A 19,915-nucleotide genomic window follows, 5' to 3' on the forward strand; every position below is an offset into this window, starting at 1 on the left:
CAGATACACAGCAGTTAACAGTAATGAACATAACTTATTTTAAAACAACTTTATCAACAACATTTGAGTATCCAGTACAAAATTTTAAACAAACATCAAGATGTCAAAAGAGAAAAGCATTTGAACATATAAGTTTAAGAAAATAATGCATAGATTTAAAAGTACAAAGCATAATATACTACTACTACTACTACTACTACTACTACTAATAATAATAATAATAATAATAATAAGTAAAAGTAATAAACATAACATGGAAAACATAATGCTCGAGGTGAGGCAGTAAGAAATTAAATATAAATACACAGATAGGTAAGTAAATTAAATAAATGTATAAAAGTAAAAATACATAAATAAATAAAAATATATAAATAAAATAAAATAAAAATAAAATTACAACTTAACTTCGTTACATAAGGCTTTAGTTTTCACAGCTTTAGAGTTTGTGCAAAAGTTAAGAGCGTCCAAATAGGATTTTAAGTAGGATTTTAAGACCACAAAGTTGGGTTTCTGTTCACAGTTTAACATGTTTGTTTTATTTTTGCAGTTTAAATTTTACAGCGTTCATAGCCGATTCACGCATGCGCATTGTCCTAACAATCCTGCAACATTCTCTCCTGACTTTAGCTAAATATTAGTCCATTTTAACCTCCATACTCGGATGTTGACGTAACCATATTGGCTTCTAACGGCTGAAATAGAACCTGCGACTGTTTTTAATTCAGGTTTAACCCTTTCGTTTGCTTTGTTTTTACTCGTCTCGGACAAAAAAACAAAACAAAAACTCCATTTCCCATCAGCCCCTTGGTGTGTGGTTAGCTAAAGTCACAGGGTGCGTTAGCTTCATTCCGCCGCACTGCTCCACTTCTGTCCACAAATGGCTCTTTAGTTGAACTAACAGCGGCTGAACGACAGCAGAAAGCCGGCGGAGAGTGTTCTGAGATGGGGAAACGGAGTGAAGGATAACCGACAAAAACAAACCGAGCACCGCCTGTCCACCATGATGTCTGTGAGTAGAGTTTGGAACTGTGCTTTAGTGCAGCTGCTCTCACTGAGTTCACATTTAAAGCTGTCCACTTCCACCGAGTGTGGAAAACAGGTGGTTCGAACGAGTCCAAACATCTGATTTTTACTGACAAATGAAACCTAAATGAGCTTCAGTTCAGTCACAGTCCACTCTAGGAGTCACTGAGCTTGTGACTGTGCACATGTTTTCAGATTTGGCACATTTTTGCACAGACTTTTTCCCTTGTTTTCATTGTGCAACTGTCTGTTATTACACTGGGTTCCAATAAAATGGTTTTTGCAAGTTGTCTAGGTTTTTTCAACTGAATTCGGACCATTTTGCACCGCTAAATCCAAAAATGACATCTATTTTTCTGCTAATTTGATTTTGAAAAATTTGATCTTCTCACAAAATATAATAATTAATACCAAAATAAGATTGGTAAGCACACTTTAGGAAACTTGTGACTTGATTCCTGTTCGGTACAATGGTGTAACCACCGCAGATGTAGCAGAATACGTCAGGCTTATTTTTGCAAGAGCTTCTAGTCGAAGCCATTTCATTCACCTGTAATATTAAAAAAAACATTCATCATAAATTGGCAAAAGTCAAATCTTCAGAACTCGTTTATTGCAAGAAATAGGAAAGAATTTTGTATCATATGATGTGAAAATGCCCATAAATGTAAGCAAAAATGTTCAAAAGCCAATATGTAGCATAGTTCAGAAAGTTGACCTGATTGAGCAAAATGAATGTGATTTTTGGATTTAGCACACCAAAATTATCCTAAATCAGCTCAAAAAACTGAAACAATAAGTTTGTTGTTGACCAGTGTTATTATACCACTCATTTTAATTTAGTTCTACATTCAGCCTAATATGATCTAAAGTGGGCCGAACCAGTAAAATAATATAAATAATAGGATAAGAACTGAGAAATAATGTCAACTCCAAAGTTTTTTTTCTCTGTTTTTGAGTGGAAATAAGTCAAATTCTCTCATGAAAATGTTTACGTCTACAAGCTGTACTTGAACGTAACATGAACAAATATGAATATGTTTTTAAAGTGATAAATACCAAAACCGTAAGCACTCAGTTCATATGTTTTTTCTTTTTTTTTTTTTTTTTTTGTTTGACACTGTTGTATGTATAAAATAAGAAATACAAAAAGGACTCTAATAGATATCATATGTATAAATGTTAATGCTGACATATCTTGCTCCTTTTCCAATCAAAACAAAAGAAAAAAAAAAAGAAAAAAACTCAAATTCCGTAATGAAAATGTTTACATCTACGAACCATACTTGAACATAACATGAACAAATATGAACCTGAGAATCTTAAGAAAAATCGGTGCAATTTTAACAATATTACACCTCAGTTTACCATTTATACGTATGCATCACATCTTACAGATCACAGTGGATCTACAAATACACAAAACATTTAATAACAGGCAGAATATTGGTAAAATTCCACAGACTTCTCTGAAGAAATTTCAGCTTATTCACATTTTTCTGTAAAAGGCTAGTCTGTAAATGTAAACATTTTTTGTGTAATTTTACTTTTTTTTACACTACAACACAGAGAAAAAATTGTAGTTTTCATTATTTATAGGTTATTCTGATAGTATTTTACTGGTTCTGACCCGCTTTAGATTGAATTGACCTAAAATGATTCTAACATCCTTGATTTTTAATTTCTTCAGTGTAATTTTTGCATTTCACAAATTCATCCCACCATGATGTCTGTGAGTAGAGTTTGGAACTGTGCTTTAGTGCAGCTGCTGCTCTCACTGATTTCACATTTAAAGCTGTCCACTTCCTCTGTGTGTGTAAAACAGGTGGTTTTAACGAGTCCAAAGATCGGATTTTTACTGACAAATGACACCTAAATGAGCTTCAGTTCAGTCACAGTCCACTCTATGACTCACTGAGCTTGTGACTGTGCACATGTTTTCAGATGTGGCACATTTTTGCACAGACTTTTTCCCTTGTTTTCATTGTGCAACTGTCTATTATTATTATACCTTCATGTGCTACTGCAGGGCTGGCAAACTCATTTTACTTCAGTTCTATATTCAGCCTAATATGATCTAAAGTGGGCCGAACCAGTAAAATAATATAAATAATAGGATGAGAACTTCTGAGTGAAAAAAGTACAATTCTGTAATGAAAATGTTGACATTTACGAACTGTACTCAAACATAACATGAACAAATACACTACAAACAAAAAAGTTAAGGATATTTCTTTTCTCTTTTTTTTGTAATTTTTTTGGTCATTTTTGCCATTTGTAAATAAAATATGGTCATTTTTAAAAATGTGTTTCAATTCATTTCACACACAAAGAAGTAAAAAGCACTGTGCAAAAATCCCAAGGGAAAAAAACAGCCCAAAAAATTAAAAATATCCTTAACTTTTTGTTTGTAGTGTATGAATAACCTGAAAATTCCTAACAAAAATAAGTGCAATGTTAACAATATTACGCCTTAGTTTATCATTTATACATGTGAATCACAACTTAGGGATCACAGTGGATCTACAAATACACAAAACATTTAGAAACAGGCAGAATATTATTAAAATTCCACATACTTTTATTAAGACATTTCAGATATTCACTTTTTTTTTTTATGAAAGGCTAGTCTATAAATGTAAATGTTCCTGTGTAATGTAACTTTGTTTTTACACTAAAACAGAGAGAAAAATGTGCAGTTTTCATTATTTATCGGTTATTATGATAGTATTTTACTGGTCTGATCATTTTTAGATTGAATTGACCTAAAATGATTTAAACATCCTTGATCGTTAATATCTTCAGTTTAATTTTTGCATTTCACAAATTCATCCCATGGGCCAGATTGGACCCTTTGGCGGGCTGGATGTGGCCCCCGGTCTGCATGTTTAACACCTGTGTGCTACTGTATTACCCAGCTCTACTTCTAACCCACTTCTGTCACACTGTGTGCACTTTTCCTGCCCTACATTCTCCTGAAGCTTATTCCAAACCAACCCGCCTCCAGTTTATATCATGGATTTAAAAAAAACAAAACAAAACAGAATTTAGTCCAGGGGATCTTACAAAAAGCTAAAACCTTTCTCCAAATGTTTATATAAGTGTGTCCCTGAACAGTAAATGTAATCTAAATTAAAAAAAAAAAACCCTCATGCAAATAGTTGTTAATTTAGTCAAATGAAGAAAGGTATTTAATTTCTGTTCCTTCAACAGAAAAATCTTCACTAGTTTTCACATTCTTGCAAACAAACCTTGATTCTGTGTTGTACTGATACAGTTGTGTTACATCTGGAAAGTATTTGAGGCTGCATTCAAAACAACTGAATCTGGATAAATAATTATTTAAAGCCACAGTTTGACTGATGGATAACTGACACTTTTTTATGGGAAAGTGTTTGTTTAATTTATATGCACAATGAATACTATATTATATTACTCCAGATGTGTTAAAAAAAAAAAAAATCAAAGTAAGTGATATTGTTACAGAAGAGGATTAGGGCCACTGGAAAAAAAAAATTAAGATCCAATATATAGGCTATTTTATTATTATTATTATTATTATTATTATTATTATTATTATTATTATTATTATTATTATTATTATTATTCTGAGAAAAAAGTCAAAATTCTGACTTTTTTCTCAGATGAGCAAAAAGTAGCCAAAGTGAGTATGAAAATTTGTAGAAAAAGCCGCTGATATCTGTTTCCGTTCCTTTTGCTCATTTATTAGTGAAACGGCTTCTTCTGGAACCGCTCGGATGCATAAAAAGTCACCTACATCTGTCATTATGTCAGCCTGCTGTACTCCTCCTGTATGCCATAGAGCAGGGCTGTCAAACTGATGTTAGTTCAGTTCCACATTCAGTTAAATTTGATCTGCAGTGGGTCCAACCAGTAAAATAATAACAGAATAATATAGAAATGATGTCAACTCCAAACTTTCCTCTATGTGTTAGTGTGAAAAAAGTAAAATTACATTATGAAAATGTTTACATCTATAAACTATCCTTCAAAACCATGTAAATAACATGAACAAACTGAATAAATAAGTGCAATTTTAACAATATTATGCTTCAGTTTATTATTTACAGACATAATATTGTTAAAATTGCACTTCTCTTAAGACATTTCAGGTTGTTCATATTTGTTCAGGTTATTCACAGTTTTGGTGAAATTATGCTTTGTTTTAGTGTAAATACATGAAAATGTTTACATTTACAAAGAGAAAAATTTGGAGTTGTGAGTATTTCTAGGTTATTACCATAGTATTTTAGTGATCCGACCCACTTTAGACCATAATGTTCTGAATGTGGAACCTGAACTGAAAGGATTGTTAATATCTTAGTGTGATTTTTGCATTTCACACATTCATCTGAAGGGCCGGACTAAACCCTTTGGTGGGCCGGATTTGGCCCCCGGGCCGCATGTTTGACACCTGTGCCATGAAGCAAAAGTGACACTCTCCCTTTCAGAATTCTGAGAAAAAAATTGAGAATTCTGAGAAAAAAGTCAGAATTCTGACTTTATGTTTATACATTTGGCAGACACTTTTTTTCCAAAGCAACTTACAGGGGAAAACCAATTAAATCACTCAGTCAATCAAATTTTATTTATATAGCGCCAGATTGCAACAAAAAAGTTATCTCATGACACTTTATATATAGAGTTGGTCAAAAACCAGACTTTAAGCCAATTTACAGAAACCCAACAGAATCCTCCAGGAGCAAACAGAATCTCAGCATCTCAGAATAATAATTTTAAAAATATATATTAGACCTTTGATGTTCATTTTTTACCCCAGTGGCCCCAATCCTCTTCTGTATATTATGCCTTTATTTCAATGGCTGGTCTATATTAATATTTGTGCTTTTAATTTATAAGGAAGGGTTTATTCTTTGCTGACGTCATGCTTTTCTATCTCTCTGTGATATTTATTCAGCCTCCTTTTATCAGGTTCAGTTCATTTTCAAGGAACAGTTTGTAATGTCTCTGTTTGATAGTACATCATCTTCTTCTGCGTATCTGGACATGTTTTATTATTTTCTCATCCCTTTTGACATCCTCAGACATGTTTTACTTTCAGGTTGTGCAACATGTCAGTATTTGATATGAAACCCAACCGGTTTTCATTTCTGGATTAATATGAACTCATATCTGTATTCCCACTGTAATGAGCAGTGGAAATACATATTTTTTAGGGATGCACCGAAGTATCGTTAGCAGAAAATAAGACGTCGATTAGAAATAAGATTTCACAGGCTGCAGTGTCAGATATTCATCTGTTGTGTTAAGCTGAAGCTTTTTCAATGTGTATGTTTGAGTCTGTGTTGATTCAAAGTTAATACACTGTAAAAAAAAAAAACAAAAAACAAAAAAAACACAAAAAAACGTAAATTATTCCGGCAGTGGGGTGCCGAAAAAATACTGTTAAATAACGGAAAATAACCATCTCATAAAAATACGCTAATTTTCCATAATTGAAATACAGTTTTTTGCCCTAACTTTACATGAGATTTTGCATATTTTTCGACTTTTTAATGTTTAATAAAGAATATTTACATGTATTAAAACAATCAAATTACCTATAAATAACTATATAAATAATTTTCAATGAGACTCAGTTGTCCAATCCACTGATAAAAACTGTATTTGGACAGTTTATCAGTGCTTATACATGTTATACATTCACAAAAATACATTTATTCAACATTTTTGTTGTGAAACCTCCTGTAATTACACAAGACATTTGTCAATTAACAAACAAGTCTGGTTCAACTGACAGAACAAATACTTCTTTAATGGTTAATTGTCAGTAAATTGATCTTGTTTTATTATTATTTATTTTTTTTTACAGTATTAAACTTTAAATTAACAGTTTAATCTCATAAAGAGAAAAGAAATATTTGTGAAATTATGATACATTTGTAAATGTATTTTAACTGTATTTTTCTGTGAAAAAAGGAAAAAAAAAATTAAAAATGGAAATTTTATGGTTATTCACAGTTACAGTTTTTCATGTTATTTTCCATTTGACATGTAAAATCACAGTCTAGTTTTGTAATTTCATTGATATTTTCCTGTATCTTAAAAATACAGGGAAAATCTGTAAAATAAACAGTGAAAATTCTGTGAAATTACAGATTTTTTTTACATTGTATGATGAAGTGAAAGATGTTAAACAAGAACTTTTTCATATTTATAAAGAAGATGTCTTTCTTAAGGGGATAAATAACAACAAAAACAACAAAAAGAAAGAAAGTAGCATTGGCATCAGTTAAAATGTCATTTTAAACATTATTGGCAATATTTTTATGGTATTTTCAGTAATGATTGTGCATTTAATGTAAATAATCTTTATTTATGGAACTAAACAACTTAATAAGATGTTGTTTCCTCCAGGTAACAGTCCAAAAACCTAAACATAACATTTACAACAATCAGCTGATTCATACCAAAGCAGAGACTGTTGGACATTTTGACCTAAAAATGTTTCTCAGTCTTCTGGGAAAAAAAGAATGTTGCAACACCTTTTCATAACATGACACTGATAACCTTAAATAGTTTCCGAGATATATTTCACACCTGCTTAGAATGTAATGTTTGTGACTAAAATGGTCTTGCGTTTCTTAATCAGAATGAGCTGGTGTTCTGCTGCCACTTTTCCTTCTGATTCACTCCGTAAACAAGTGTGTGGTTTCCAGACGGCTGGAACCATACGCAGACAATCATCACCTCCTGGGACTGGTGTTGACTCAAGCTGCTATATTTGACTTCAAGTGCAGTGTTTTCAACCTGGGGATTATTTCTGCAGCTCCTGCTTATCTCCACTTCATCATCTTCTAACGCTCCGTCTATTCATAGCCCAGTTTATTTAACGTTTACTTAAACTTTTACTGATTCATGAATAAGGCTGTAAGAAAATATCGGTTTTGCAATATATCACGATATTTCATCTCACAATACTGTATTGATATTAAAAGTACTGTATCAATATTTTTAGGTATTTATTCAAATGCAAATATTGTGGAGGTTCATTTTAGTTTTTTGTTTTTCTTTATTGTTTATATCTTATTTATTATCATTTAACACTGTTTTATTAAATAATGGTTATTTGAAGCATCCTAAAAGCACTTTTTACTGTCTGAGAGGCAGATGGGAGTTCCTTTGGAAACTAGGACAATTAGAAAAATGTTGTGATATAACATTAGATCCTGTTCTGATTGAATAAAAATGTGTTTAGTATTTGTACACATATCTGGTGTAATTCAATTCTTCCAGGAAATAATCTTTAAAAAAAAAAAAAAGAAACAAACAAAAAATTGCCTTTTTAACAGTACCATGATATATCGTGATATATTGTATCGTGATCCTAGTATTGTGATTTGTATCATATCACCAGATTCTTGCCGACACACAGCCCTATTCATGAACAGAGCGTTGGTAATAAAAACAATTGAAACCCGAGCTGTAATAAACAATGTCATCTTTTTCCTTTAAATTTTATTGGAAGTTTAGTGAAATAATAAGAAACAACTCATGATGACTGTATAGGGACAAACAGGAGAAATGAAAAAAAAAAAAAAAATCTATATATACGGGGCCCCTTTTTTGAATGAAATTCAGAATAGATAACTTTGAGTAGATCTGACTGCAGTCTGGGTTATTCCTGTGATAACTTTAGGGATTTGTATTGTGACACCACAGTGTAGTATTGTAAATGTTTGAATGTCTTATTGTCCTGGCCTAGGCCTGATCTCACCTGGAAAGATTAATGTAACAAACAGCAGGTCCTGTATGACAACATCAACACTATATTGTTTTTGAATTTTTTTTTATCATATATATATATTTATTTATTTTTAACATTGGATTTTCTTATTTTTATTTATCTGTTTACCTTTAATTTCAGTCTGTTGTATCACTGTAAAATGTTTAATGTGTGAAAAGAAATTAAAAACTAATAAAAAGTGAGTTATAGAATAGAATAGAATAGAATAGCCTTTGTCATTGTGTGTACTATTAAATTAGGAAAAAAAAAACACCAATACTTAAAAAAACAAGAATACGGTGAATATAAAATTACAAAAACTAAAAATAAGATGAGAAAATAGAATATGAAATGTATTGTTAATGTATGTTTAAAATGTAAATGTAAGATAAGAAAGAGCTAAGTAGAATTAAAAAGAAATAAACAAACATTAATAGACACAATATTTAGAGTATTAACAAAACGTGACAGTGTATATATGAAAAATATGGACAATATTAACTATATATATGTGTGTGTGTGTGTATACATATATATATATATATATATTTGTATGTGTGTGTGTGTATATGAACAACATTAACAGTATGTAGATCTATGAACTTAAGTCTATATAAAACTCGAATTATCCCGTTCTGTCCTCCACTATTTTCCAGACTTTTCCTCTCCCAGTTTACACCCTGTTAGAGTATTTGTAGTTTTTACAGATATGGTTTGGACTTCAAGGACACTTCACACCAGCTGTTTTTTTTTCCACATTAAATGTCACAGATAAAGGATCAGGCTCTACTAGAAGGACTGAACCTGGACTTGAACCAGAGTACTTCTACTGCTTTATACTTTTAATATTATACTTCTTACTCCATTACATTTGTCTGAGCCTAGTTTGGCCATTTTTCAGTCCTTTTGATTTTACTTTTATATACTACAGAAACAAATGTTTACTATACCCATGTTTGGGATCTTTTTTTTCAGCATAACTTCATTTATATCATCTGTCTATTATTTTTTCACTTTAACCTACTATAAAAATATAAAAGGACAGAAAACACACAAAAAATATCAAATCCGATTTGAAAAATGTATATAATTTATTACATAAATAACACACAGATGCTTAACTAACCTTTTCAAAGACTTTAAAAGTGAATATTGGTTCCAAATATTAGGTATAGAAAATGAAAATTGTAATAAATTTGAACTATACTCAAATATTTGACATAAAACCAGATCTTTGCATAGGGTTTTTTCCCCTAAAAGTGCAGCTATCATGATAATTAGAATTTAAACGGTAATACTAACTGTCTGCAATTTTACCGCGGCTTATCGTTATACTGGTAATTGTTACATCCCTACATCACAGTAAAAAGCGAACAAATGAGTGTACGAATAGAATAACAGAAACTTAGTTTTTCTCATAGATGTGCTTGTTCCCTTGACCTGACACTAATATCGTCAGTGTAATTTTTGCACTTTGTAAATTCATCCCATGGGCCGGATTAGACCCTTTGGCCGGCCGCTTTTGGTCCACGGGCCGTATGTTTGACACTCCTGCTTAGACCTTCGGCAGCGACAGTCATGCACAGGTGGTGAACCAGCAGGTGGGGGGGGGGGTCGTGGCGAGGACTGAGCGACACATCCACATCCACTGTGGGACACTGCATTCCTCTGTCAGTCCCATCCACAGCAGCACAACTGAACACAGTACGCTTTTGTGCAACAATACGTCCTGTAATGGTCGACTGAATGGATATTTGTTCTGCTCAGACAAAATTAAATTCCTCTTGTATCTAGAAATGAAATGTTGAACAGAAGAGGTTTTGAGGACGGGCTTTAGGAAAATTGCGCAGACACATGACATTTATACAAGTGAGGACAGAGACGTGAATGTGGAGAAGTCTTGGCTCATCGTATAATTGAATGTTATTTCACAGAGACATGGAACTGCTACGTCAATACTTTATTACCTGCTATCGGTTATTTTATGAGGCTTTTCTTTTGTATTTATTACACTGGGTTACAAAAAAAATGTTTTTTGCAAGTTGTCTAGGTTTTTTCAACTGAATTCGGACCATTTTGCACCGCTAAATCCAAAAATGACATCTGTTTTTCTCAATCAGGTCAGGTTTTTTTGCTCATTTGATTTTGAAAAATTTGATCTTCTCACAAAATTGATGACATTTTTGTGACTTTATCAGTTGATTTTTTATATAGTTCTCACCCAAAATAGGTTTTAAGTGAAAAAAAAATCCTTTTCTAACAGGATTCCTGTTCGGTACAATGGTGTATTCACCGCAGATGTAGCAGAATACGTCAGGCTTATTTTTGCAAGATCTTCTAGTCGAAGCCATTTCATTCACCTGTAATATTAAAAAAAACATTCATCATAAATTGGCAAAAGTAAAATCTTCAGAACTTGTTTATTGCAAGAAATATGAAAGAATTTTGTATCATATGATGTGAAAATGCCCATAAACGTAAGCAAAAATATTAAAAAGCCAATATGTAGCAGAGTTCAGAAAGTTGACCTGATTGAGCAAAATTAATGTGATTTTTGGATTCAGCACACCAAAATTATCCTAAATCAGCTCAAAAAACTTCAACAATAAGTTTGTTGTTGACCAGTGTTATACTCTATACCAGGGGTCTCAAACATGTGGCCCAGGGACCAAATGCGTCCCGCCAAAGGTTCCAATCCGGCCCGTTGGATGCATTTGCGAAGTGCAAAAATTCCACAGTAATAACAAAATGTGAATAACTGAATAACCTACTGCAGAACTGATATTTTCTAACAGCCCTCATCAGAAGTCCCATGGTGCCTTTAAACTGGTCTGGCCTCTGCAGTTAGTGGAGACCACAGTCTGCAGGTTCTAATGTTGATTCTGTCTCTTGTTCCTCAGATGACCTTCGAGGCGTCGAGCAGCGTGACTCTGCTGTTTGATTTCTGGGATGTTCACGGACCTGCAGGTGAGAGCCAAGACATCTAAGACCTGGTGGAGTAATTCCAGAGAACCAGCTCATCTGGTTCAAACAGATGAGCTGCTGTTTCTCTTTGCTGCTTGTTTAAAAGAAGCTTGGATAAAACCCTCGTGCCCGGTGTTGATTTACGTCTGAGATCTGATTACAAGTTTACACTGCAGACACATTTCACTTCCATGTGACGGGACTGCGTTTGTGTCCAAATCAGCCCAAATGCATGTTCATGTTTGGTGTAAACAGGGCCTTAGGTAACATTACACTGCAGCAAATGGGTTTCAGAAGCTAAACTGTGGGGAAATCAGTCGTGGCTGCCGATGTTGACAGCTTGTGTGATGTTAGATACAAATGTACCGCCTACCCAGCTTTACTGAGAGCTGATTTATGTCATGACAAGACATTTAAAAAAAAAAAAGAGTAAGGTTAACTTGCTCTACTATCCCCAAAAGGTAGTTTGGTTTTTGTTTTCATTTTACCCATTATAAAACACACAGATCTACGTTATGGAGAATAGAAGTTTTTGTTTGAGACATTCTTCTGAAAAATGTGAGCGATACTGAAAAAAACTGGAAACTGCTGGTTGAATTCCTTTTCCACTTCCAGCGATAGTTCCTAATATTTATTACCTCCACCAAGGAGGTTATGTTTTCATCAGGGTTTGTCTGTTTGTTTGTTTATTACAGACATTCCAGTTTCAGATCCTGTTCAAATGTTCATATTCTATTAGTTCAGAACTAACATCAGAACAGTATTAATGAACTAACATTATTTAATAAAAGAGTGTTAAATAATAATAAATAAAATATAAACAAAAAAGAAACAAACAGCAAAAATGAGCCTCCACAATATCTGCATTTGAATAAATACCTAAACATATCGATACGGTACTTTTTAATATCGATACAGTATTGTGAAATGAAATATTGCGATATATTGCCGATCTGATATTTTCTTACAGCCGTGGTTGTGTGTGTTGTCTTTGTCTTCAGGGATGGTCCTGTCTGTGTTCGTGGTTTTGCTGCTGACTGTCTTCTACGAGGTGCTCAAAGTCTGGAGGGTGTGGTTGAGTCAACGCGTTACACTGGCCCCGCCTCGGTCCCCGTTCGCCGCCCCTCCCCCTCCCTGCCACAGCACCAGCACCGCCACTCTGGACAACAGCACCTCCGAATCCTCGCTCACCCCCATAGAACCAATCATTCCCACCGTGAGCACCGGGCACAGGTCAGGATCCCATTAGACTTCAGTTCATTCACCTCCTCAGACCCACATATGGGTTGTACAACAGTAAAAAAACACAAAAATCTGTCCGCTTTAGAGGACATACATTAAAAGAATAATTCAAAATGTATCTGAAAAAATTGTTATGCCATGTTTTCACTCAAATTCCATTTTTTCATGCAAAAAAGCAGAACCTCCCACTGTCCTGGGTCTCAGGTGGATAAATAAAACAAAAACAGCACCACGGTGACAGAGGAAATAAAAGCAAATACCGAGGTTTTTTTAGTCGGCTGTTATTCCACTGCATGTCCTCAGAGCAGCTTCTGCTCCTCACTGATTCATATGTGGATCTGCTTTTATCATTTGTAGAGCTGCAACCGATTAATCGATTAGATGCTTGAAGCGAATGCAAAAATTCACGATTCGATTAATCGACTCGAATTGATTGAAGGGAAATATTCTATTGCAGTTTTTCCTGAATTGAAGCTTCTTTGTGCGTCACAATAAGTGTCCGTGTGAAACACAACAGTGGAACCAATGTTTAACAGCAGAGAAATGAAGGAAACAAAGCTCTGATTCAGGAGAATTGTGGTTGAATGATTTTTTTTTTGGAACACTTGGAGTTGATTAATCAGTTGCAGCTCTAATCATTTGGTGTTTGGATGATGATGGAGACAGTGTTTGTCTTAACACAGTGGTTTTCAACCTTTTTTACTTCTGACCCCATTTTAACATCGCAAATTTCTGGTGACTCCAGACATTCAAAACAGAGATTTTTTTTTTTTTGCCAAAATTAATTTGTTTTTGATCATGTAATAGTTTGCTATACTATGTTGCAAATAAACGTTAATTTTAGAGGACATTTAGTCTATATAATGTATATTATTGTGGACAGAGGCAGTAAATCCAGGTGTAGATTACTGCACAAAGGGAGAATTTTATTTTCCTTGGTCAGGATCTGTCCAGTCAGTCCAGCTGTGATTTACAAGGAGGACAATTAATACTGAACAAACAAGAACTGAAACTATGAATTATGAAAGAGCTGCAGCATCTGAAACTGACCACAATGAACATTTGACAGATAAACAGAACCACAGTGCTGCAGCTTCAGCTTCAGCGTTTGTCGTGTCTTTTATGAATTGGGATTGTCTCTGTGAACTCACCATAGATTTTTATTAGTAAGTTTTTGTTTGTTTGTTTTAATCAATTACTAGAAACTTCAGGTGACCCCATTTGAATTCCAGGCGACCCCACATGGGGTCCTGACCCCAAGGTTGAAAAACACTGTCTTAACACATTAGGCCAAAATCTCCCATGTACACTATATGGACAAAAGTATGTGGACACATTGAATTCAGGTGTTTGTTTTCTAACAGGGGTCTGGGATACAAAACAATAATGACTAATGTCAGAATATAGTTTTATATTATGGGATAAATATCATTGCATTGGTTAGTTTGGTTTAAATTGTTAACTTAGATTCCAAAATGCCTCAGAGATGGTTTTTACTAAATTTATCTCAACATTGATTTTGTTTTTTGTGTTTTTATTCATATTTTATTCCATATTTTTATTCTACATTTCTAAAATATTTTTTGTGCTCTGACTGTAGATAATAATAATAGTTTTCTACCACAACTAACCATCTACTTTGTTCACGTCTCACTTAAGAAGAAAAATCTCCCATTAAACTTTTCAGGAAATATTGATGTTTATAAACTATATGGACATAAATATTGGGACACATCATGTCTACAGCTGTAAGATGTCCTGTTCATGAGGATTTGAGATAAAACATCCATATTTCCTTGACAAACGTCAGAATATAGTTTTATATTGGGATAAATATCATTGCATTGGTTAGTTTAGTTTAAATTGTTATCTTTGCTTCCAAAATGCCTCAGAGATAATTTTTACTTCATTTCTCTCAATATTTTTTTTTTTATCCATGACTGATTCTAAATGTTCTATCTCTAAATTCTAAAATATTTTTCATGTTCTGACTGTAAATAATACTTTTCTACCACATCTAACCATCTACTTTGTTCACATCTCACTGAGGAAGAAAAATCTACCATTAAACTTTTAAGGAAATATTGATGTTTATAAACTATATGGACAAAAATATTGGGACACATCATGTCTACAGCTGTAAGATGTCCTGTTCATGAGGATTTGAGATTTAAAAAAAAAAACAAAAAACAAAACACTATGAAACTATAAATAGAGCTGTCACCACTTTGGAAGAAACCACACCCATTTTGGTTTTCACAGCATTTACAGTAAAACTGTGTCAATATTTGGAGTCGGGTTTAGTATGATAAAGAAACCAAGCCTTCTGATGTGATAAGTCACACTCACTTGCATTTGTTTTGTTTTTTTGTTATCATAATGATTGAACACTCCCTTTAATAAGCTTTAAAAGTCACCTGTCAGGACAATGAGGCCACTGTGATGTTAAAGGAGGGTGTTAGCGTAAATGACAGGTGGTTTCCAGGCCAAAAAACGTTCAAAAACCACCGAAACACGTTCAGATCAGCCAAAATATGTGATCAACTCAAACAGGAAAGTAACAAACAACCACAATAACCAACCACCGCTGTATGCTCCATTAAAGGAAACATGTAGTGACAAATAAGACTTTTTGAATCATAAAACAGGTCTGGGGCTTTAAAAATATGTAATATGGACAAAAGTATGTGGACACATTGAATTCAGGTGTGTGTTTTCTAACAGGGGTCTGGGATACAAAACAATAATGACTAATGTCAGAATATAGTTTTATATTATGGAATAAATATCATTGCATTGGTTAGTTTGGTTTAAATATTTATCTTTGCTTCTAAAATGCCTCAGAGATGTTTTTGACTTAATTTCTCTCAACATTGATTTTGCCTTTTTTTATCCGTTACTATGAAACCACTAAACGCACAGCAACATTCATATTAAATCACCCACTGGGACAACGTTCAGAGCAAGGTTATTATCATTAACGAAAAGTAACAAAATGACGAAAACTAGAATTGAAAAAACATTTTCATTAACTGAAATAAATAAAAAATATAATTAAAAGGAATAGGAAAAAAAAGATAACTAACTGAAACTGTATTGTGTGTTTACAAAACTAACAAACGGATAAAAATTATGGATAAAATTCCCTTCGTTTTCGTCTTTGTCAGTGTCTGATTGATATGAAATTGATTCATTTCCCTCAAGCAGTTTTCTGTGCTGTCATCATACGACACTTTTTGCTCCGTCACTTGTGTTCACTGTGGTTTCCAGTCGTCTTCTGGTCCCCACTCTACCTGGAAACATGGAGACTAAAGCAGCAGAGTCCTGTCTGGGATTTATTTGAATACGACAACAGAGAAGAAGAGAAAAGATATTAAAAAAAAAAAAAAAGAAATTAATACTAAAACTAAGTATTTTGAAAATAACAAAAACTAATAAGAACTAGCAAACCTGCTCTAAAAATGAATTAAAACTAACTGAATTAGGGGCAAAAAAGTCCAAACTAAACGAAACTAAACTAGAATGAAAAATCCAAAACTATTAGAACCTTGGTTCAGAAACTTCTGACGCAACACATGGTGAGGGTCCCTGATGATGGACTGTCCACCTGAAGCTCCCAGAGGGAAGACAAGTCTCTAAGTCTGACTCCAATGATCTTAAAGCATATTAATTATAGTTATTTATTTCAGTTAAGGAAAATGTTACTACAATTCTAGTTTTTGTCATTTCGTTAGTTTTCGTTAACGATAACAACCTTGCCTTTGACTTCCCTGATCTAAAACCTGATTCTGTTGAAGTCGTCGTATGTCGGTGCTGATGTGAAACGCTCAGCTCTAACCAGTGCTTGTTGTGTTTGTGTTCAGCTGGGTCCTTCACGGGGTCCAGACGCTCCTCCACATGCTGCAGGTGACGCTGGGATACATGCTGATGCTGTGCGTCATGTCCTACAACCTGTGGATCTTCTTGGGGGTGGTGGGCGGCTCAGTCCTGGGGTATTTCATATCCTTCCCCCTCCTGGGTAAGACCTGACCACCACGGCCGGACGGACACGTCACAGACTGACCCCTACTCAGGACGGGTTGACCCTCCGTCCGTCCCTGGATTCATCTGACTGCCTCTGTTCTCTGTTAAGGGATGGGTCGCTCTGGAAACAAGACTCTGATCGACACGTTTCTGTTCTTGTTTTAGAAAAGTCGAACACTGAGGAAGCAGCGTGAAAAGACAAAGACTCTGTTTGATACTCCACTTGGTTTTATCGCATAAAATGATTAATGGAAGATAATTTCACACCTGAACTCCTTCTGATGAGTTCTTAATAATCAGTCCTCAGTCCTTTTACTGCCATCGCACACTTACTCCAGAACTAACATGTTCTTCTGATCTGAGGGCGTGGTCTGTTACTCTGTCATATCATTAAACCTCAGAGTGAGTCTGTTTACATGCACGATAATACTGCGATCATTATCTGATTTGTGGAGTCAACAGATTATTCAAGTGATCAAATGAACAGGATAATCTGACATGTTTGATCAGATAACAGCAGTAATCTGATTTTGAGAAATCAGATTAACACACCTGGATTTCTCCCCAATACTCCGATGTCTTCCTGCATGTTTACGTGTTAGGGATGCAAATTATCCATTAATTCATTAATCATTAGTTGGTTGACCTTATCGATCAATTAACGATTAATTGATGAGTGGCAATTTTTCTGAGAACCTGAATTTCTTTTTCAACATGGTCTATAAGAATAAAAGCTAAATATTGTTTCTATACTTCATGATAAAAACATGTCATATTCCTTAAATATTGATTTATTGAACCAGTGGATACAGTCAGTGCTTCCTGTGGAATTCATCTGTTGGTGTGGAATGAGGGGGTGCACGCGCGTTCGTTACGCCGGGGGGGTGGGGTGGGGTTAAGGCTGGTTTATGCTCACCGCACGAGCGTGACGTGTGGAAAATAGACACGGGGAGTCGTCACGAGAGTATGCGTGGTGCTTTTATACTGCGGGCGGCTCCACGCAGCGTCTATTCCCAAACTGCAGGGGGCAGTGTGCCACAAACGCACGTCTAACACAGAAACCAGAGAAGAAGAAATTGCCATAACAAACCAAACATTGGCGGTCTGTTTTGCCTTCACATATCTGTCCTGAATGTTTCTCCAGTTTTTTTTGCCCATTCCTCCTCTTTGCGACTATCGCTGCAGTTTCCCTCCATGAATTGTTCCCACTCGGCTGTGGCGGTGGTCCTGGTGGTCCCACTCATCCCAGTGCCTGTACTTCTGTACTTCTACCACCAGGAGCTCCTGAATGTCGGCCATGTTGTCCGCACGTCTCTTACAAATTTTCTGAGGTGCACGAAGTGGAAAGTTTCTGCTTAAGATGAGCCGCGCAAAGGGGCGTGGCTGCGAAAATGACGTCAATTGACCGCGCAGAGCTCGCTGACGCGGTAAGCATAAAACAGCCTTTAGTCGGCCGTACGCCCGCAGTTTGGCCAGGGGATGTGTGAGTGTTACTTCTAATACTATGGGGGTACGGGGCGGTGCAGTCCATGCCCCCGCAGAAGTGAAAGTGAAACTTTTCACTCATTTATCTTTTCCTCCTGAAGCTTCACAAATGCTTGACATACCTGTAGACCGGATCAGGAACCTGGAGGATGTTTTAACTGCTGTCTCACTGACCGTGGACTAGACCAACCTCCAGGAAAACGCTGCAATACCAATACTGACCCCACATTTGTGTGTGTTTTTATTCAGGGGTGTACCTGTGGAATCAAATCTGTGTCATCAGATTTTGAATTATAAAAGCCATTGAATTTCTAGCACTGATTTTTTTTTTTTTTTTTTTTTTTTTTTTTTTTTTTTGCACTGAAATTAAGCATCTGAATTTTTTTGCACCTGAATTTTTAACCTGAATTTATTGCATCTGAATTTTTTTAATTCCCAATTTATGAACAAAGTTGAATTCAGAGACAAACAATCCAGATACTTAATTTCAGTGCAAAACAAATTCAGTGCTACAAATTCACCGTCTTTTATGATTCAAAATCTGATAACACAGATTTACTTCCATGTGCACCACTCCCACAAACAGACGCTCGGTCTGGGTTTGGCTCCGTGTCCATACAGACATTCTAACTCATCAACACCATGATCCTGGTTCCATGACCGCCTATCCCAGCCGTGGTGTCACAGCACGGACAAACCGACAGCCTTCAGACAGGTATGGGCAGGTGGACAAGGGCAATTAACCCACAATTAATAATTTAATCAAGTAAATTCTTATCGACAATTAATTGTTAGTCAATTAATTATTTACATCCCTAATACAGATTAATCTGATTTATTTACTTCTTTTACATTAATGCATGTGTAAAAACAATTAAAATCATAGAAAATGAAGTCTAACATGAGTGCAAAACAATAACAGGAAGTTTGATTCGACCGTCTACCAGTGGACTGGAACATCTAAACCAGGGTTTTCAATTATCGCGTTTCTTAAGTGCATGTAAACGCATCACATGTGAGTGACCCTGTTTACATGCCTCACCAAAACTGCGATCAATATCCGATTTCTGGAGTTATCAGATTATTCAAGTGACTATGTAAACAGGATAATCTGATAATGAAAAAGCACATGAACACTCTTGGATTTCTTCACTACGATATCTTGCAGGATGTTTACAGGTTCTTTATTTATTTATTTAGTTCTTTTTACATCTGCACATGTGGAAACACAATTAAAATGGTAGAAAATGGTAGTCGGAAGACAGCAACAGAAAATTTGACTCTATCATCACTATGTACGTACGAACTCCGATAGAAATCCGATAACGGACTGGAGCGTCTAAACCAGGGTTTACGATTATCGCATTTCTAAAGTGCATGTAAACGCATCAGATCTGATTATTAATGATT

General features: G+C 34.8%; 1 protein-coding gene across 1 annotated transcript; it reads left to right on the forward strand.

Annotated features, from left to right (window-relative positions):
- Nucleotides 1-765: 765 nt before the first annotated feature.
- slc31a2 (solute carrier family 31 member 2) lies at nucleotides 766-17,525 on the forward strand. The gene is made up of 4 exons (XM_030148455.1): nucleotides 766-1,009; nucleotides 11,692-11,758; nucleotides 12,757-12,988; nucleotides 16,861-17,525. Exons 1-4 carry the CDS (start codon nucleotides 1,001-1,003, stop codon nucleotides 17,024-17,026), a joined length of 474 nt encoding a protein of 157 aa, XP_030004315.1. The 5' UTR covers nucleotides 766-1,000; the 3' UTR covers nucleotides 17,027-17,525.
- The last annotated feature ends 2,390 nt before the right edge of the window (nucleotides 17,526-19,915 follow it).

Source organism: Sphaeramia orbicularis, chromosome 12 (genome assembly GCF_902148855.1).
Source record: "Sphaeramia orbicularis chromosome 12, fSphaOr1.1, whole genome shotgun sequence".
Lineage (NCBI taxonomy): Eukaryota > Metazoa > Chordata > Actinopteri > Kurtiformes > Apogonidae > Sphaeramia > Sphaeramia orbicularis.